Raw genomic sequence first — 21,560 nt, forward strand, 5'->3', positions numbered from 1 at the left:
ATTTAAATAATTCTAACTTTCATTACGGTATATCATGTTCTCCCCCAAAAATAAGATCACCCACTTTCATCCCTTTACCAGTAATATTTAGATGGAAAAAAAACAAGAGGGAGAGGAAAAACAGCTGCTTTTCTGCAGAGTGTACTTATTGTCCACACAAAATGGGCCGTTTCATACAGCTCAATGTCTGCTGGATTTGCTTTCAAGCAAATGTCTACAATGATAGCACATGCATGCACAGTATAAAAATGCATTGGCTGTCCTTGCCATGGCCCTGCATACCCTGGTCCTTGCAGTAACATTCTGTACAAAAGCAACCTTTCAATATTTTAATACTGTGCTGCTCTGAAACACAGCCTGTACACCCTGCAGCTATCTCATTGCACTCCTTGGCTTTCCTAAAGCCCTTGCTATATCATTTTGACAAGCTGTACTGCAGATTCCTCAGATTAGTATAATATTATGTACGTAGCACGTTTACCCTATATGTGGTTTTATTAATAATTTAATTTATTATAATTTAAGCATCAATTACTGGCAAAATGTAAGTACACATAACTACTCAATGTGGTTTCCTTAAAAGTTGTACTTATTACACAAAACGGGCACAAGACTACTGCTCAGATCATCTTTTGGGCAACTAATAAGTATGCACTAAGTGAGGACAAACAGCTGTCTTTAGCTCTGGACTGCTGAAGTATCAGCCAAAGCCCACAGTGGCTTGTTAGCAGAGATTATCATTGGAAAGAGCTTGCAGCTGTTCTGCTTTGCCTCCAGTAGCTGTGTTCACTTGCTGTCACAGCACTGATATAAAGGTACTGCATATTGCAGGGATTATCTGGATATTATGTGGGCAGACAGGGGAAAAAACACCCCAAACAGCTAATGTTTCACATATGGTAGCCAAGAGATAACCACATCCTTGCAGAATTGAAAAGCATAACAAAGTGCAGGTGATGAAGCCATATCCTTGCTCCAAGGGCTGATCATCTCCTTCAAGTTGCTGGAGTTGCCATCTTGATCACTCACATTTGAAGGCTTAATTGACTACAGCAGGCTTAATGACTCTGGCTGAATTCCTCCTGTTTGAGCCACTGGGCACTACTCGCTTGCTGTGCTTGTAGCTCCTGATCCTAACACGATGCTGCTCTCACTTCATTCATGGGTTCCAAATCCTGAAGCACACAGTCTGCTGCTGCTGAAGACCCTGGGCTACCTGCAACCATATGCACATCCCCAGCACAGCCCCACGGTACAGAGAAATACATTTATTCTGAGCCAATTTTGCTAAACTGCACCATTACAATAGTTTGCTAGTCTGCTCCTTCCCGTGTGTTTGTTTCCTTTCATTAGCTTCACTTTAGTATTGCTTCCACGACTGCAGCAAACAAGGGAGGGTTACAAAGATGACACCATGCCCAAGAGCCTGGGCTCGCTGCAAATGGGATTTCTCCATCACCAGATGATCTCAGCTCTCTCCAGCTGCTCCATCAGCTTCACTGACCATGCAGGGATTTGCACCTGTTGAAGAGCAGCTATACACACACACTTTTCCTGTGTGTCTCTGAACTGTTAGTCCCATAGGCTCATTCAGCCCCCAAAATGTTTATGACTGCACATAGCTCTCTTTAGGTAGAACAAGGTGCTTTCTACACTTCCAGGTCATGACAGCAAACACAGATGTTGTAAAAGTGACTACCTATCCAGGGTGCTTTGATCTGCAGTTTGTTGCTGCGAGACACTTTAAAGGCTTCAGCTAAAAGCTGATGAATCAACAAGAACTGCACACTTGGTGTATACATTTTTAATGTATACACAACAGAAGTCAAACCTTTTGCAAGGTATTAAGTTCAAGCACCCAAATCATTGGAAATTTAAGCTGGTATTTTTAACGAAGCTAAGATCTGTGTATCTGCATTTATTTTAGTCCACAGTCAGTCTCCTATTACAGACAAAATGCAATTGTGAAATGCAAGGCATGCATGTTAAAAACAAAACATTAGTCAATCTCTCTGTATGAGTTTAGCTGATCTCAGCAGGGTAAGTTTTGTTTGCTCTTCTGAGCAGAGGGAAGGAGGGAGAGATGTCTGTTCCTAAACCATTACATTCTGTAAATAATGAAAAGTACATAAAAGGTGGAGTGCATGAAGTTCAGTGCCTTACTTTTTCAGCCACTCTGCGATATCTGCTGCAGTAGCACCAAAGTTCTCAAAGTTGAACAGGAACTTTCCTTTCCTGTTAAAGCAACAAAACAAAGTTCAGTCTTTGCCCTAAAAGATAAAAACACACAGTTATATAAGAGTGCATGATTTCTAAAATAGTAGCAAAATATAACCAACTCAAAATAGCAGATTGTAGGATATCCCCGGACATTGAATTCTTCCTTTATCCTTTCAAATTCAGCAGAGTAAACATTCATCCCCGCAAGAACCTGGAAAAACAGAGCATAATCTTACTGATTCTTACAATACAGCAGGAACATCACACCGTTTGTTTGAAGATTTAAGTAAAACCCACTTCAGTCTGGGGAGATTCTGATTTCATTCATATAGCTGTCAAGCAAGGGGCTCTCCGTAAAAGGCACTGAAGTTTTTCTGATTTTGTGCAAGGGGGAACAGAACAATATTTGAGTCTAATCCAGAGAAAACACACACCAGTCAGCATGTCACCTCCTCATTGTACTGGAAGCATCTCTGTTTCTTTTTATTCACCCACTAACAGAAATACCTAAAGGGAATCCTCTCAATTGCAGCACTTGCGCTCTTCTTTGCACATTTGGATTTTAAGCTACAACTAGATTTTTTTCTTCCTCTGCAAGTAGAAAAAAAAAAGGGTTCATCATTCATATCAAAACATTAAACAGGACACCAAAAATTCTACCCTCAGCTTTCTAGTTTCCATTACAGCAACGAACTTGTCTATGTCTAACCAACTTGTCAATGTCTAACCAACCACAAGCACTGGCATTACCCCAGTTCAAAAATGCACCTACTGAATGGAAAGGGGAAATCAGCATGACTTTGATGTGAAAATAAAACGTGCCCTATTTCCATGAGTTCAGGAAATAGCACATGGCATTTATATGCGTTAAATATGTTAACTTAGGTAGAGCAGAGTATAATGAGAGCTAGGAATCAATCTTGTCCTACCGTCTTCAAAAGAGAGGCACAGCAGGCACAGTACATTTTCAGACTAGCATGTAAAACAAAAACTCTCTCCTCCCCACTCCTCACCTCTATCCCAACCCATCCTCCATCCCAACAGTCCCTGAGCTTCAGGTTCAGGGCTCCTGTGACTTATACTGTGCCCTGCAACTTATTCTGTGCCCTGCCCAAGTGTCTTCCAAATATTTCTGACATGAAAATTGAAATATGGGATTGATTCCAAGTTTTTGTGGGTGTGCAATTCACACAGAGGTCATCCTGCTGTCAAACCTGGACCCAGCAAGTTGCTGAGATACCACTTCCTGATTAACTTAGTTTAATGACATTGATGCCTTAAATCATTTTAGCAGCAGGGTCTTAATCCAACCCCCTCCTCCTTCTCTCTCCAAAAACAGGATTTTCTCCTTCCAGCTGAAATACCACATCAGAATTTAATACCATGTTCCTGACTGCAGCAAACTGCACAGACCAACCAAATGTGCTCAGAGCCAGCATGAAATAAATCTTAAAGCAGAAAATCCTCATTTGAAGGTCAACCGTTCCTAAGAATGTGCTGGAAAGTCACAAAAAGATACTTTGTTTTCTCTTCCCTATGCTAAAAAAGGATAAATTCAACAGAGGAAAGTACAGAAGTAAGGTTTATACTTGCTGGCCTGGTCTTCCACTTGGAATTTTCCTTATAATTTGAACAACTGGATTGACTTAATTCATGTGAGATTATCTAGACTCAATTCTCCCCTTTCCTTATCCTCCATGTCACCACCTAAAGGCAGGTAAATGCAATAGGATCAAGATACAATGGCTGCTATATAAAGCAAGAATCAGGTTTGTTAACTAATTCCATAATTAACACCAGCCTACCGGATTCCACGTTTGCTATGAACTTTCAGATGATTTCCTATTATTTAAATGGGCATTCCTGGCCATGTCAGACAATTTCACTGTGTCCATCCAATGGTGATTGATAAAAGTCAATAACTTGGATTCATTCTGGTGTTCATTACATTACATGAAGCGTATTTAGCAAAACGCTTATTATAATGGGATTTGTTTTAATGACAAGAGTAACAGCTTTTGCTCGCCAATAATCACAGAATTATGAAATATCAGGCTGCCAGAGACTATCAAAACACACCTACTGCCCAAAGCCAGGGTTCTCCTGCCAGACATTTGGTGAATTTGCTTTTAGCAAATGACTGAATGACCCCAACCTCAATTTAGGTCCATTACCTCTTGTAATAGCCATTGCAGAAACAAAGATCAGTTTATTCCTTTCACCTCTGCAGTGACACTTGACGTATTTCAACACTTACCTGCTCTCCAACAAGCTACCTATAATCTAAACCAACAGTGAACCTTTTCTAGCTGCCCAAGAATTTGGAGCTTCTGACCATTCCTGTTTAGTTGTGACTCCCTACCTTGATTCTCAGTTTTCTTGATGGGATTTCTCCAAAACTGGTACCTTACCGCACCAAAAAAACTTTAAAAAGGAAAAAAAAAAAAAAAAAAAAAAAAAGGCAAGCACCAAAGGTAGAAAGCACTTAAGCACATTCTCAAGTTGGTCTTTACTGAGAAGAACATTCTGGCACACTCACAAAGTTCATGGGCATTAGGGAGATGATGAATGGTTTACTAATATCTAGGTCCCCCCTGCTCTGGGGCCACAGTGGCAGTCACTGACCAGAGCCCAGCCAACCCTCTAACCACAGGCATCTTTACTGCCAAGGATAAAGTAAGTCCACCTCTGATTTGGAGCACTTTTTTCTTCTGCACTGGGTGCAATGGAATTGCAAGCTATAACCACAATATAAACTAAAAATGCCACCCTGCCCTCCTCTCAGTAACAGCACTGGGACAAGAAACAACCATTCCCAAGGAAGACAGCAACCAGCAACAGGTACAGTTCACTCTTTCACTTTTATGACCTCTTCAGTAAGGATACTGTACTTAATTTTCCTGCAATATAACAGCCACAATCACTTTTGAGCCTGGCACATCCTGACAATTAACGACAGGTCAGATTAAAAGGCTAAACCCTCAGCTCATCCAAACCACTCATAAACTTTGCAGCGAAGTTTGATCTGGAGGTCAGCATCACTCTAAGGCACTCCATGAATAATTTATGATGGGTACAGCACAGTTAACTTTAGAAGTGGCAAGCTGTGTACACATCCCACTCAGGAAGCTAATTGGGTCAAATTTTGACAAACAGACTAATTTTTGTGAAAAACATGGGTGGCAGTGGCATAACTGGACTTTCCTGTGAACGGATCCTGCACTACAACACTCTGCTGCAAAAAATCTGCGTCTCAGTCCTGTCATTCAGCTGTGCAGGATTAGCCCGGATCTACAGAAACGATTTCCAAGTGAAGAAGGAAATAATCAAACCAGAATAGATCTAGAGTTTAAATTCTCTGGTCTGAATTTAATAAATGAGCTGCACATGGACAAGGAAGGGATAACTGCAGAAGTACAGCATGCTCTGCAACATACTCTCTGGCACTGTCTCTATAGGTGATGCTTTACATTCCTAATCCCTCTCACGCAAAAATGCGCTGCCATGCAGGGCAGGAGTGCCCTCCCAAAGGCTGCAGCACATGCTTCTCTGACTGGAGATTGCCTTAGGTGCTCCCTGGCTGGACAAAAAACACTCTTGAAAATATCTTCTAAGGTTTGTGCCATGTCCTAAAGAAATCTGAATAACTCCCACTCATTTCTGCCATAAGCAAACAAGGATTTAGAGAAAACACTTCTGAAAACAGCTAGTTTGGAGAGTGTTGGGCAGTCTGACAGCACTAAGTGGTCATGAGAAGGAATGGCCAGAGCTGCCCTTGCAATGAACTGCAGTGCTTCATCTTTCCCTCACAAGGAAACCTGTAAACACAGCAGTAAATGATCCTACAGGTAGAATCAGACCAAATCCTGCTACAGCCATGAAACAACAATCCCATTTCTTTGTCCTTTATGTATGACTGTCATTATATAAATCATACATTAAGCACATAATAAAACCTCAACTAGACAAGTGTCTTTGACTGGCTTACAGAGATCAAAACCCCTCATAGGTACAAAGGGACAACTAAATTATTGTGAATGCCTTACTTTATTAGTCAAAACTTACTTTCATATCAATGTGACATCAATGCTACCTTTGACAGAGCTACAGTTAAACTGTAGCTGAATGGCTGGGGCGTGACGGGTAGCTTATGGGAAGGGGATTTCATAACACTCCCATAACACTGTGATTCTCCACTACAGAAGTGGATTAATAACTGCAATAAGGGCATCCATCCCTGACCTTGCTATGAACAATCAGGTCAAAACTCTGATCAAACCCATTGAGGAAACATTTCTTTCTTTACCAAAATGAGCTCAAAAAGCCTACAAACCCACAAATTAGAGGCTAAACATAAATCTGCATAGTGTCAAAACCTGTATCTCCATGGGAAAAACTGCAGTGGATCTAAGGAGCAGGGGAGTTCACATCTCATTCTCTTAAGTTTTAGAAGAATAAAAACCAAGAGAGAATCCCAAAGAGATCTGGAACAGAGTCATTTATTTCTGTTTTGTTTCAGCTTGCTTAAAAAATTGATAATTTTGATTTTGATGAATGTTTGTTGAGTTTAAAAAAAATAATGTTAAAATGATTTTTGAAATGTCATATAAATCTCATTGTCTCACTTACATATTTACCCTTGAGTTCTGTGGCTGCCTGCTGATAAGATGGCATCATTCTCTTACAAACACCACACCCTGGTAAAAAATAAATTGTGTAAGTAATATGCCAAAAAGTCTATTTAGCCTCTTCTACAGTATCTATCTATATTCCAAAGCATATGAAGTAATATTTTATATAAAAGAAATTTAACAAAAATTCTTTATCTGCCTTACTAAATCATTATTAGATTATTAGTTTCTAAGGAAGTTACTTGTTACAAGACTCTATTTTTGCACATCTTTCATGCTTTTCATATTCATTTCTCATCCTAGTATGAAGAGAGTAAAACCATCTTATATTACTCAGGCTCTGAGTTGAGCCCAGAGGAGAATACATGATGAAACATACATATCAAAAGTCAACAGAAGATGTCATAATTCTGAACTCAAAACAAAAAGCTTTGTTTCTGGTCTTTGAAGGGATAGGGGGAGGTACTTCGGATTCATCCCAGCATAACAAGGCTTTGAAATTGAGACACATTTCCTAAACACCTAACACAGACATCAAGTGTTAAACAGTGCCCTGTTAATTGAAGAGACATAGCTGAGAAGCAACAGCCCTTGTAAGATACAATAACATGCTGTGGAAAAGACAAAGGGCGAGTGAGGAAGTCCACCAATGTATAGTTGGAGTGTGCTGAGAGAGAGCAGTTTGATGATCCTCTGCAGTGCTAAGTAGATTAGCAGTAAATCACCTTGTAAGCAGTAGTTTCACCCCTGCCAAGTAAAATCTGTGCATGCAGATGGGAAGGGGCAGGAGTACAGACAGCATGGAAGAAAGGTAGCTGGAGCCAAGCACGCCAGACACTTAGTGTGGAAACTCTCAGTCCACCACGGGACAGTAGTCAACACTTCTGTTCTGACTAACAGTTTTGAAAATATCTTCCAGAAAGGAGGAACAGCCATTCGTTTAGGATCACATCAGCATGCCTGGAAAAGAACATCTTTTAATCTGACAAAGGAGAGTTCTTGTTTCTGTGGTCTTTCCATCTTTGATCTCTCTGCTCAAATTGACAATGAAGTTGCTAAATTAGTGCTGGTCAAAATGACAATTTATTGGTGGGCACAGACCACTCATTTAAGGGCCATTGAGGTCTTGCAGCTTCATTCAAACCACTGGACAGACATCAAAAGTTGTGAGTTGACAGACATCATCTTCTGAATCCTCTATTTTTTCTCTCCTCAGGAGCTTCAGGCCCTTAAGTCCTCCAGCAGATTTCCCTATCTTCCCCTGTTCACTCTCTTACTCCTCCCTGGAGTACCTTCTAGAGCACAGGCACACACCAGCCTCCTCCACCCAGCCATCACCCCTATCACCCTCCTCTTCCCAGTTCTGCCTCTGCCTCAAACTTGCTACTCCAATCCCAAACCCACGTTTCAGTACACCCTCTCCTGTCCTCGTATTTCTGGGTTATATTGTTCAGGATGCTGCCAAGCCACATATACCCCTTGAGAGGCATAAAACGGGAACCTCAAAAATAAATTTTTTTTCTGTTCTTCTTGTATTTCGTCCCAAAAGGGGGAGCTTAATTAAATACAGATTAGCGTTTCCACTAGTTAACAGCTTCGTTTTTAAACCCTTGTTTTCAATCACATTTATAAACAGCTCCTTCTTGTTGCCAAATCCAGACAGTCTCCAGCAGGAGTCTTCTTTGACAGAGTTAACTACAAATAAATTTGAATGCCTTCAAGTATATCTAATACTTCATCTTTAGTGCTGCCTGACTTTCTAATATAGGCCCATAAGTACAGTGAAAGGTCTGCAAATGACAGGCAGTATCTTCTGAGGAAACCAAGCCTTTGCTTTGAGTTGTTTTACCCAGACCAAGCATTCCTGAAATATTAAAGTAACTACATCTAAGTCTGTAGTTGCTTTCATCTCCCTCTGCACCGGTACGTAATGAAAGAGCCCATTTCTTCTCAATTTTCCACAATGAATCTCAAGCCCCTGCTTCCAACAAAGCAGAGAAATAAGGCAGCTGTCTTCCCCACAGCCTCCCAGACAAAGCCTCTGATGTCCTCTCGTGCCAAAGACCTCCCTTACAAGTAATAAAAAGCAGAATTTCTTTCAGTGACCAGTCTTGATTTGCTGTTCCCAGTTATGAAAGGTAACACCTGTATGTAACCAATAATTTCAGCTGCTCAAAGCCTCTATTTTATTGCAACTGCTGGATGTATTCTGTCTCCAGTAAAAGGAGCAAGTAAATAAAATTTGAACAACTAATTCAGAAGGTCTTGTGTGTTAAATAAAAGATGAGGGAGTTACAAACAGAAATCAGAGGAAGAAAAAAAAAACTCACAAGTAGACTTCCTTCACAGCAGTTTGGAAAGCAGCACAAGTACTACAGTACTGAAAACTAGCAGGTGTTTTGCCACTTCAAAGAAGAGAAACTGGAAGGAGGAGAGTTTCTGGGGGAACGGTTCAAAGAGAACGAAGGGTTAAGATAAGGCACATTTCAGAAAGAGATTCGGTTGTGGAAAACAATTATTCCTGATACAGGTAAACTGTGAAAGCACTGTGCAGCCCAACTCTGCCCGAAGGGACGATTTACAGCAGAGCAGCCATATCGTCTCCTGCTGACCCAAAGCTACTGGGAACAGCCACACACCACTCTAGGCCACACAGAACCACACCACTGAGGAGTCTGAAGGCACAGAGCCACAACTGATTTAATTTAAAGAAAAATCATCCTCTTTGTGATGCATCAAACTAAGTCTTGGGCAATTTTGGCCATATTGGCAGTGCCCAGATGAGAATAAAAAGGTAGACTGGTGTTTCAGGAAGTAATTACAAGAGAAAATACACTGAGGAACACTAGATAATGCTGCCACGGGACACAAGTTTTAAAGAGAATCAGCCAGCAAATTGTGGTACCTAACATCAACTTCCCTACTAGGGCACTGCTGGGAGGCTTTCCTAGTTTAGGTCATACAATTACTCCCTTCTCACGGCCTCCCTGCTTCCTGAACTGAGCAACAACTCAAGTGCAACACAATCTTGCTTAGCAGAGCTGGAAAGCCTCTCACACAGCAGTCACCAGGAAGCTCAAAAAAGCATCTGTAAATCTGCAACATTAAGGAGCAAGCTGCCAATGCAATGACAAGATAGCAGCAATACAAGGTCAAGGTCACAAAAGAAATGGAGAGACTCCAATGTGCTCTCCTCTTCCTGAAACTCCACTCACATTTGAGTTAGCCCTGCCAATGTAGGAGGATGTCTCTGGGATGGAGCAGGAACAACAGTCCTACTCCTGACAACTGCACTGTTCCCTCTGCCTGCAGCACACAATGTTTCTGTTCTGTGCAGCATAAATCTAGAAAGGACAACAGGTAACAAAATTATAGAAAGCAGCTGCTTAAAAGAACATTGAGCAAGAGTCATCATCACAAGAGAAAGAGACAAGACTGGGATACAAGTGATGAAGAACCAGGAAAAAAACTGAGGACAAACAGGCAGAACAACACAAGGAGCTGAATGAGAAAGGTGGCATAAGATGGTATTATTAGTGAAGCTTCTAGTCAGACTTGGACATTCGTCAGAGAAGGGGGAAAGAGATGGCAGGACATGCTGGGCTACTTACATGGGGCATAGAACATCATCATTAGGGGCTTGTCTTCCTTCTTCAGAAGCCTTCTCAATTCCTAGTGAACAAATCAAAAAAAATAAAAAAACACACTTATACTCAATGACATCTCTTATTATTTGTACTACAACTTAAAAAAACTAATATATGTATTCATAGAACACAGGCTCATTTATCTGAGGGGAAAGGGCTCATCTTTCCTAACAGGACTAATTTTTTTTCCTTGCTCAATTTTAACTTGAAAGAAGATGGCAAAATTGATTATACATTCAGCTATCTGCTGAATATCCTAGACTAGTATCTTCACTATTAATATGTGGAAGTTCCAAGGTGTAGTTCATTCTCACTGCAGAATCTCTACCTGGAAACTCTTTCTTCGCTGACACATCCAAAATCCATACTGCAATTCAAAAAGTCAGACTCAATAATAACAAAACAAGTTCAGTTTTCACACTATGAAACCTTGCCAAACCTATGAGATGCCATGCGAAAAGGATTTTTCAGTACCAGCATGATAGAAAACTAGATGAAGTTTTCAAATTGAATGCAACCCTTGGAAACCTTGTAATAGAGTACAGAGGGTGAACATTAAAAATTAATCTTCCTACAAAAACTGAATGTCAGAATAACCATTTCTAATATTAAAAATGAAAGCCAGAAAATTGAAAAAGCCTTTTACAAAATACCAGCTAGAGTCCAATCAATTAAAGTTTAAAAAATCTATAGAGTAGAAAAATAATATAAAAGACCAAGCTGATTACATTAGAAAGAATATAATGAGTAACTGTGGTGGCACTGGCTTTTTAAGGTAGTTTCATCACATTTTCTGCTTTCCCACTTAACACTGAAAGGACAGTTACTGTACCAAGTTAAATCCCTCAAGATCTGGATCTCAAGCTGGATCTTTCTTCCTGCTTCACACTTCCTAACCTGAGGCACATGAGGGAACCCAAGGTTTAATGACAACCTGGAGTTTGAAGAGCAGCAATTTGCCTTGCAAGCTGCTCTACTTCCCTGAGACAAAGAGGGAGGGCTGTGCCCCCACAGCACCCACAAGCTCTGACACTTGCTGCGTAGCTAGCTGAGGTCCAGACCGCAGGCAGGGCCAGGACCCTGAGGTCATGACCACATGCAGGGCAGAGGAAGGTAGGAAGCACAAGACTTTACAGTTATCACAACCCACAAAAGTTGTCAAATCACTTCAAACAGGCTGAGTGCTTTAAACTTCCCTCCCAAAGAAACGAAATAATGGTGTTTCACTAAGAGTTAATACAAACATACACACTCCCTTCATCCCATATATTTATAAAAGAACAGGATGCCTATCCAGGTAATGTACCTTTTCACTGTCCACATGCACAATATCTTTGGCTTCAGGATCTTCTTCCCACAGTGGAGCACCTTCTGGATCCTTGAGAAAGGCCACCATAGACTGTAATGAACAGGGGAAAAAAGCTTTCAAAAAATCATGGAAATCATGAGACATCCAATCTCAAATCCATGCTGTGATGTAAACCCCATCCAATTAGTGCCTTTGCACTTCTGCTCATATTCATTTGCTCTAATGCAGATTAGCACAAATCTCCTGTTTCAGAACCAAGTGATTCATGGGTGTGTACCTTCATCATAACTGGTATTCCAACTTATCAGTTCCAACTCCCACTATAAAACTGGGGAAAACAGAGTGAAGTGGACCAGCACAGAAAGAACAGCTTCAAGGATTCTTCAGAGAGCTCTTTCAATGGTACTAGACTTTCCACAGTGAGTCCCTGGATTACCAGGAAAGACTTCTCTATATGGAGGTCAGGCTCCCGTGCCCTTCACTGTATCTGAGTAACAGGACTAGCTGAAGGGCACACTGATACTTCCTGTGAGCAAAAGCAAATGAACACACAGATCAAACAGGTCAAAGGAAGAATAATCCACCAGCAGCTCCCTGTGGGACCCACCTACCTAAAAAAATCTGTTGAACGCAATTTCAAGTATGAGAATAAGAAGCAAATGTGACCGAAGTGGGAAACACAAAACCCCAGGATTCTGCAGCTCCCACATTCAGCAAACCAAGTACACCTACTTTGTAACTGCTTTACCTGACTCGTATGCAACCAAAAATCCCTTTCAGCAGACCAGAGATACGCTCTCTTTACCATAAGGAAATATACTCTGATAGCTCTAATTTCAACCTGAACCTGAAGGAAACTCCAGCCCTCCTAAATCAATAAGATACTTTCCATGGATTCTGGCAGTCACACTACTCCCTGTTTCCAGCTGTACATGCAAACACAGGCCTTTTATCCTCACAGATCACTTTTATCCTCAGATGTCTGTGCTCTAGAAAACATAGTACCTGGTATTCCATGTTTATTCACTGCTCAGAATGACCCCACTGCTTTCTCTATGGCATTGCTTGTATGTTTGTGTCCATACCCGTACAGGATCTCTGCCACACCAGGAACACAGGTCCCTGAGGAGCTTCCTTCAGTGTGAGTTGTGAGTGGATGAAGCTGCCACAGCACTGAGATATACTAATACACACCAAGACTACTTATCTAAAACCCTGGGTGTGTACTCCACTTTCTCAGGAGCAGGCTGGCAGCACTGCACGTCCCATCACTGGAATGGTCTCGGAGACATTTCTGCTGCCTTTCTACCTTTGGTGGGGCTGCTGTGGTACAACATCCCAACAGTATATCAACAGAGAGGGGAGTTCAGCTCATTTTCCTGCCTCTCAGTTGGCACTGTAAGGCTCAGGAGGATTCAGAGCTTACAGCAGGATCCATTTATTGCATTTATGTTTCTGTCTGCTTGCACAGCTAATATTGAAAAGATCTGTCTTATCACAAGAGGCAGCATGTATCATTCACCAGACAGCAACCAAAACACAGTATAAAGGATCTAACGGGTGAAGATGACAAATGCTTCCAGAAGAAATTTGTTTTACCGTGGCATTATCAGGGAAAGGAGCTAGTTAGGGAAAAAAAAATTAAATCAAGTAATTTACAATGGAGTTACAATATAAAAAGCTGTAGACTTAGAGGCATTAACATCCCAAATGACATCCTAAGAAGACTAATAATATATGGAGAAAAGGAAGATGAGGACAAAACAGCAGAGATGTTCTACCTTTAGGACAGCTGCATCAAGTTCTGCTCACCCTCAGCATGCACAGACCTGAACTATACACTGGAGAGGAGGAAAGGGGGTCAAGATTTTGAATGGCTAATGAGTGTAATTGACTCTGCTAGTTTCAAGAATTCCTGCATGGCAAATTCAGCCATGTAGAAACAGATGTGGTTAGAGAATGGGGGATTAAAGAGATTTAATTTGTCCAGCCTCTCCCTCTCAGCCGAGACAAAAAAAAATTAGACATGTAATGTCTTCTGGCAGGAGTAGGCTGTACATAGCCTTGCTCTCAATTCTTCATGCAGCAAAGAGAGCTTCCCCTCTTACTTGAAACAGGGAAGAACAACACCCAAACAAACCACAGCATTCTCTAATCACAGAAAAGCAGTTGTCTCCAGGCTGCTGTGCTAGGGGGCACAGCAAGGTCCAGGGCACAGCAGCCCCGGTTTTGTAGAACCCAGTCCTGCCGTAGTACGGTCAGGACCTGTCTGACCCCACGGCATGGACAGAGGCACCATGGGCTGTAGCCAGCTGTGCCAGCTTTGAACCTTAAACCTTGATTCAGCAGAGTACAGGACATGCTTCATCCAGCACATGCTGCTAAAAACAAGCAATTTTTAACAGGAGAGATGATCCATAATCATATACATGGTCCTAGGTTTTAACCTGAAAGAAAATATACACAAACACATCCTTGTGCTTTTCACTCCTTTGAAGTATCATGCAGTAAGGATGCTAATAACAAGACCTGCCTCAATTTCACACATACACGCTTTACAACAGCCAGCTTGAAAAGGATTCAAGGTTTAGAGCAGGACCAATTTATTGAGTTGGTCTATTCCCTTTGCTAGTACTAAGCAGATTTGTACTTCAGTGAGTTTTCTCCATTTTAGAAGAAAGGTAAAACTCTCCCTGTACTTTATACTCCAGAAAAGGCTTCACCATGTAATAAACACAGCCCGGATACTGGCACTGTGGCTCTCTTGACAATTAGACATCATGTGGCTAAAGCAACAGGTGAACAGACATTTCAGGTAAGATCAAAGACTGATCTAAGCTTAGGTCTTCAACAGCAGATGACTACAGCTACTTGAGGAGAGGACAGACTAGTACTTATAGCTCTGATATAGCTTACACTGGCACATATTCTCAATTTCTGGTAAAAAGAAATTAAGTTTATGGACTCTGCACCAGCTGTTGTATATGGACCTCTGTGCTTTCTAACTATCAATGGATCCATCTCTTATAACTATCTAAAACTGTTTTTCAGACTTTTAAATTCTTGGCTTTCACAATATGTAGCTACTAGTTCCAATTCTTTTTTTTAACACTGTGGTTATTTGTTTCAAAGCAGCCATCCCAAAATGCCACTGTTTGCCCTCAAATTTGCAAAAAAAAAAAACCCAAAACTAATCACTCCCTTTTTTAAGCTACTCACAGTTACAGAAATATCTACTGGAATTTCCTCCAGCTGTCCTTTTTAGTAAGCTCTTCTGCAAAGAATTTGAAACATATTTTTTAAACGATTCCTAATAATTTTGCATCACTGAATTTTATTCTCTTGCCTTCCATCTCCCTTTCCTAGATACCCCAAACTGCTCAGATCTTAACACAGGTCTCAGCAGCAGGAGGTTCTGACTGCCAAGTAACTTCCCCCTACTGTGAACACTGAGCTATTCTTTATTCCTCCTTTTTCTAACAGTGAAACCACAAGGGCATTTCTGCTAATTACATAAGGATTTAGTTACTTTAAGAAATGAAAAGCTTTTCTAAAAACCTGAGTACAGTATCAGCTGGATCAGCCACATCTATGGAACTGCTGATTACTCCAGAAAGAATCCTTTTACAGTTCTTCAGAGCTGTGTGTCCATCATTCTCCAAAATGTCATACATATATTAATATGTCCGCTAGATGTCTGGAAAGAAGATCCGAGTTTTATTGCCACAAGTTTGCTGAATGATGCGAAACAAATCCTTTAATCTCCCTGTTCTTCAGTGTGTCCACCTGTCCATAAAATGAGTATGATACCCTATGTAATGGTGTTGCTCTGCTCCTCTCTGTTTGTGTGTACTGGGAAACTCCTGACAAACACAGCTAAGAGACAGAAACAAAGGTCACTGGCTCAACAGAAGAAAACAGGGAGAAGTGGAACAGAGGGAGAAATACAGAAAATATCCAGGCAGCTGTGAGCAGCAGAACAAGCAAACAGCTGAATTATTTGATCACTGCCCAGATCTGATCCACTGCCCCACCTGTAAATCATTACTGGCTCATTTCACAGGGTCAGTTAATTGAGGACTGGAGCCTCTAGAGTGAGGGAGCCTCAAAATCCCTCTTCCACACACAATGAAATCCCACATCCCTGTTCATGGGATGCTGCTTTCTTCTTCCCAGCAGGGAGGGCAAAAGGGAAGGGTGAAATGCTCATCACAAAACAGCTGAAGGAATAAACGATCTGGTTCCTGTTGTGCCATGATTGCCTCTCCACCCAATGCTCCCTGGAGCACTGCAGGTGCTTTCCACTTGATCTGATCTGTAAGGAAGAGTCACAGCACTAATTCCTGGTTGCAGCACTTTATGGAGGGCAGGACAGACACCTCATGTATTGTTCAAATCACCCAAATTTAGACAACTAGCAAATCTCCCTTAACCCATCACCCACCACAAAGGAAAAAATAATCACCAGCTGTAATTCCTCCCTAAGTACAGAAGCTGGTTTAGGCAGCTGCTGACTGAGCTGGGTATTTAACACTGCTCTTCCTAATTCCAGGCAAGATTTCTGCTACAGGAGATGGGAAGATAAATGGCCCTACCTTCTCCATCTCAGACAAATCTGCATCACAGCCTTAAGTGAAGACTGAACGAATTCAAGTCAGAGCACACTTCCAAGACAGTCCCTCATGAGATACTCTCTAACTCTGGCTGCAAAAGCAAGGTCCAGAGCAAGTGCATTTAGGAACAGGTACTCTGGCAGACTCAGGTTCATGCAGCATCTCACACAGGCTTTCCTCCATTCCAGGGCGATCCCCTGAACAAGTCAGAAAGGAGGAGTACATGGAATTATATAAACCTGGGATGATGTCATTAAGCCTTCAAAAGACCAATGACTATGCAGAGCTTGGGTTTGCTGGAGGAGGAAGAGGAACTGGGCATCAAAGCTGGACAGAAGTGATTTCTGGAAGCCAAGTCATTGCAGGGCTCCTCAGGTCAGGATACTCCCAGCACTTCACCAGGGCTTTGCAAAGGAAAGCTGCACACTTTTGGCCTGTGTACTGTGCTTTTAGTCCACCATTTCTTTCCACAATCATCTGGATCTACACATTCGTATCATGCCTCATGCCTTCGCTTCCCAATGTTCCCACAGAACGTTGCCTTCCGTTGCTTTATGTCAAGATTTGCCAGGAAAGAAGAAAGGTCATTTTATACCTGATACACTCAAAGCACTTTCATAGGAGCTGTGGTTCCACAATCTGATAAAAGATAAGGCCACTCAGCTCTCTTTAAAGTTTATAAATACACAATCTAAGAACCTCGGAGAACTCCTTATCAAAATGCAGTATCAGCTAATACTTTTAGTTATACTACCACAAAGAGCACCTTGTAATCAAAACAAGAAAACCCTTATTTGCTACCAGTGTGTAAGTTAACTTGCAATTTACTTTCCAATTCAACATAGAGTCAATCATTTAAATAATGAACTATTTTCCTGGATCTGTGGTTGACAGACACGTAGGCACACAAAAACCTTTAGGCCATTCTGACAGCTGTTTATGAAGATTAATCCCCTCCCTTTCATGCCTTCAGCATGAAAAAATATCAAAACCTGTTTTTAATCCACAAATGTCTCACCCACATCTAGCAAAACCAAAAGAATAATAATAATGGAATATTTGAATTTACCTTCAATGTGACCGCTCTGTTATATGCAGTATGAAATGCACCGTCCCTGTTAAACGAGGAGTGGGGAATAGAGTTAACTTACAGTAACATTACTGGAATTCATACAGCTGCTCTTCCTGACTTCTCGCTAACCAGAATAACATTATCCTCCTGAAGTCACAAAACTAAGCAGAATTTACAGTACAGTAATTTAAGGGGGTTGGGGTGGGGAAGAACAAGAGGCAGAAAAAAGGGAGGGTGCAAACCAGTGTAAAGAAAACAGTTTCCCAGTAAACAATTTCCTCCCTGACACTTTAACAAGATTATTTACTAAAGCATGATCTTTGGAGATGGAGATGCAGCTACTTGGTGTACCTAACAGTACTCCCGCTCCTATTATTTTCAGGAAGAAAAATCTCTTGCTGTCTCACAACACTTGCCTTTCTCCACTCACATTATGAAGCACTATCTCAAGTCAGAAAGGCAAGAGAGGTGAAGCAACTCATCCAAGGCACATGCCAGCAGGCAGGTGACAGAAAGCAAGAGAACTCAAATCTCAGGCATCAGCCCTATGCACTAGACAGTTTTAGTACACTGGACATCTCTCCCTGGCCCTGCTTATGCTTTTAGTGTTCTCTGTTCAAGAGCAGAATAAATTTAACTCAACTTCTGTCATAACACATGCTTGCAAATTGAAGAAACAGCAATTAATTTCATAGGATAAAAAATCACCTTAATGCTACAGCAGCATAGGGCTGAAAGAATAAGCACTCTTAATGGGGAGCATCAACAATCATGAACTACAAATCCCAGCCCAGCACTCACTTATAATGGAGTAAATCCACTCCCTTCTCCTTTGAATTAGGATCTACCTTCATCTTCTTGCATAATTTTCGGCTTTCAGTATCACTGCAAAAAACACATATTGGAAGAAAGGTTACCAAAAAAGAAAATCAAATGCATTCAGTTCTGAGAACTCATTGCTGTGCTTCCTCACCAGTAATTAATTCAAACTAACAGTAATTTGGAAGCTGTTTGGCTAAGTTTGTGAAAAGCATTGTGAAAAGCTCCATTAGTCAATTTAATTTCTCTGTTTGCTTGGTCAGGACACAGTGAACTGTGTTAAATTTACATTCCAAAGCCAAGCCCTGACCAGTAGAGAAGCAGCTCATTTCAGCATGTCCAAGGACCTGAGCTGATCTTGTCCATGAGATTAACATAAAATTTAGTAAGTCAAATTTCAGTAAGATCATGCTACTGTTAGGGTGGTGGTCAAAGAACACTGTTTGTGAAAAGATTCAAAAGGAAAGAGCAGGTCAGCTTTTTGGCAGAAGATAATAAAAACCCCAAAAAACCCCACGTTCATGGTATGTCCAAGTCCAAATCACATGTGTTTAGCCTTAAAAAGGTCCTGCAGAAAACAAAAAAAGCCCTGAAATTTTGGAGCCCCAAACCCAGCAACCCCATTCATTCTAGGTATGAAAGATGTGTCCTGGAGCCACATCTGGAAAGTAGAGGTTAAAAACAGCCCTTAAAGAAGGAGGGAGGTATCAGCAGACAGACCTGCTGGAGGTGGTCTTCCAGTGGAAGAAGACTGAATTGCCTCCAGCACCAGATCAGGCTGACTTGAAGAAGAGAGAAGGGTCATGGGAGAGAACTGCAAATACATTTGTTTCAGTGGGCAGGTAAAGGGTCTTCATGGCCTAACTGCTCTCCTAAACAGTGCAGGAGTGAGCCATAAGGAGACTTCAAGCTGAAGTGAATATGAAGTTGGTCAAAGATCTGGGGAGATGAGCGAAACAGAAAAGAGGATGATTCACATTGACAAGGCTGTTCATCTGCATTGACAAACAGCAAGATTAAACAGCTCGGAAACTTGTTCCCAGCAAAGGACAACTTGTAGCTTTTACGCAGAAAAATCAATTTAGAAAATGAAAACACTGAAAACCTATCAAGTTTAAACTGATTAGAGTCAACAAGATGCAAGGCTTGCAAGAGCCCCACCAAATTAAGTGTCATTGCCAGCACTGGTGCTAATTCTCCCAATGTTCTCCAGCTGTCTTTCTACAAATGTGAAGAACAACAAACACCAGGTTCACAGTGAGCTGCAAGTGAGAATGCACCTTAGTGGAAACTTCCCAAATGTTTATGGTACATGGAAATAAGGAGGAATGTGCCATGGGCACATGCAGCAAAATCAGAGTATTATGCTGAAGATAGAAATGAGCATTTTAAGGAACTAACAAAGCACACAACTACCACACCAGGAAGGAGCACTTGTAATCTCAATTGAACAGAAGTGTATTTATCTGAAGAGTCTTACTGAATTCATGTCAATTTTGCATTTTCACATCACTGTAACTCATAAACACTCTTTTTGCATCTCTGGGAGGCTGGAGAGCTGAGCTTGAGAACTGAATAGTGTGGACACGTCTCCTTGTTACAAAATCAGACTATGGAACAAATGCCCTGGATTTGGAGTTATGCCAAAAAACTGTGTTTGCCACATGGAGTTCATACAAAAAGCCTGCAGCAACATCAAACCCAGGGGTCAGAAACATTCTGTCTGCTCTCCTCTGCAGTTCTCCAGTGTTCCCATGGGCTAAACCTAAATGACTCGAAAGTTAAGGGATCTCCAGAGAGGATACCAGTTTCGAATCATCCTTGTGTCTTACCCCAGACAGACTCAGAGGCTCAGAGGTTTTGTGGCCCTGCTGCAGCTGAGTCTGGGCAGTTAACTACAGTCATGACAATCAACATTTATAAGTGCTCTTCTAGACACTCCCAAATGTTTCCAGTGTGCAGGTGTCTCTGTGGCTATCTCAGCTTTGCCAAGACAAATGTTAGGTGCTTGATGTGAACAAGTGTAATGCTGAAACCTCAGCAACAGGATCTGTGAAACCCCAAGATGTGCAGACAATTGTTCTGGCACAGAGGACTAAACTGGGTATCAAGAGAATCCTGTGCCTGTTCTACCACTTATTTGGTGCAATTTCTAACTATATGGGGAAGAAAGTGTAATTTTCCCTTATGTGTCATTTAGAGATCTGAATGTATACTAATATTCTGCAAGGTTTATGGTGGAAAAAAAGCTACAAAGCATTACTACTGAGCTATACCTGTGAGTAAGCAGCTAGCAACTCCTAGCAATTCATTTTCTGTTTGCATGAGTTTCTATAAGAAAAAAAAAAAAGAAAGATAAGAATAGCTATTTCACTGGATCTAAGTGTGCCCTGCTTTCAGGATTTCTCCATTTGCAGAGATTCACACAGCTGCCCGAATGCACAGACATTATCACAGGAAAGAAAGCAGCAGTTTGCTCCAGTATGTCTCCTACCATTTAGTGGGCAAATTCTCTGCACCACTGCATTGAGAGTTAAGCCTGTTTATGCAGGTTATCTGCACTGATGCACAGGATACAAGAGGAGCAAATTCCAAGAGTAGGCAATGTGTAAATATGTATCAGTAATTTTTTCATGCATCAGTGCAGATTTTTGCACATGCCAGACCCACCAGCTTAGATGCTATGCTAACAATTATTTGGAAAAAGCAAAAAAGGAGATGTACAGAAATGGCAGAGATGGACCTGTCTGCTTTTCCTTTTGCCTTCACTTACAAACAACAACAACCTGCAAGAGAGCAACCTGCTCTGATATCACTTGGTAATGACCATTATTCTTAATAACAGTAAATATCAGCACACATGCAGCCTGCTCTAAGATTTGTCTCTTTTGAATCTCAGCCAGCAGCCTCTCTCTGAAGATGAGCTCCTCAACTCTCACATGGGAGAGGGTAATTAAGACTCCAGTTCTTGCAATTTAATTATATCACTTGAAGAGGCAGTGTAAGAGTTTGTTATAATGACTAAAAGTTTAAAAAAAACCCAACAAAACCAAAACAGGAAATAAAAGTAATAGAAAAAAACCCAACAAACCACAACCTAAGAAGCCAGAAACTACCCCCAAAATCAGCACTCCACCAACCCAGGTCAAGCCACTCCAGAAAAGGCATTAGGCTTGGGAAATACTGTTCTGAGGATGAGATCAGTAATGTGTCCCCAGCAGCCATCCTTGGCTGCCTCTTGACACTTCT

General features: G+C 41.3%; 1 protein-coding gene across 2 annotated transcripts in view; it reads right to left on the reverse strand.

Moving 5' to 3' along the window:
* PDIA5 (protein disulfide isomerase family A member 5) overlaps window positions 1–21,560 on the reverse strand; it is a 98,969-nt gene that overhangs the window by 51,583 nt on the left and 25,826 nt on the right. For both annotated transcript variants that reach the window (XM_088058508.1, XM_005519649.3), the window contains exons 4-10: window positions 18,294–18,377; window positions 17,490–17,535; window positions 11,805–11,897; window positions 10,463–10,523; window positions 6,850–6,917; window positions 2,340–2,431; window positions 2,164–2,235 (exon numbers count right to left, since the gene is read on the reverse strand). In XM_088058508.1, coding sequence (XP_087914634.1) covers window positions 2,164–2,235; window positions 2,340–2,431; window positions 6,850–6,917; window positions 10,463–10,523; window positions 11,805–11,897; window positions 17,490–17,535; window positions 18,294–18,377 — 516 coding nt within the window. The remainder of the gene's footprint in view (window positions 1–2,163; window positions 2,236–2,339; window positions 2,432–6,849; window positions 6,918–10,462; window positions 10,524–11,804; window positions 11,898–17,489; window positions 17,536–18,293; window positions 18,378–21,560) is intronic.

The sequence above is a fragment of the Pseudopodoces humilis genome, chromosome 8 (genome assembly GCF_049639895.1).
Source record: "Pseudopodoces humilis isolate 2021_Gansu_Grassland_sample_001 chromosome 8, ASM4963989v1, whole genome shotgun sequence".
NCBI classification, from domain to species: Eukaryota; Metazoa; Chordata; class Aves; order Passeriformes; family Paridae; genus Pseudopodoces; species Pseudopodoces humilis.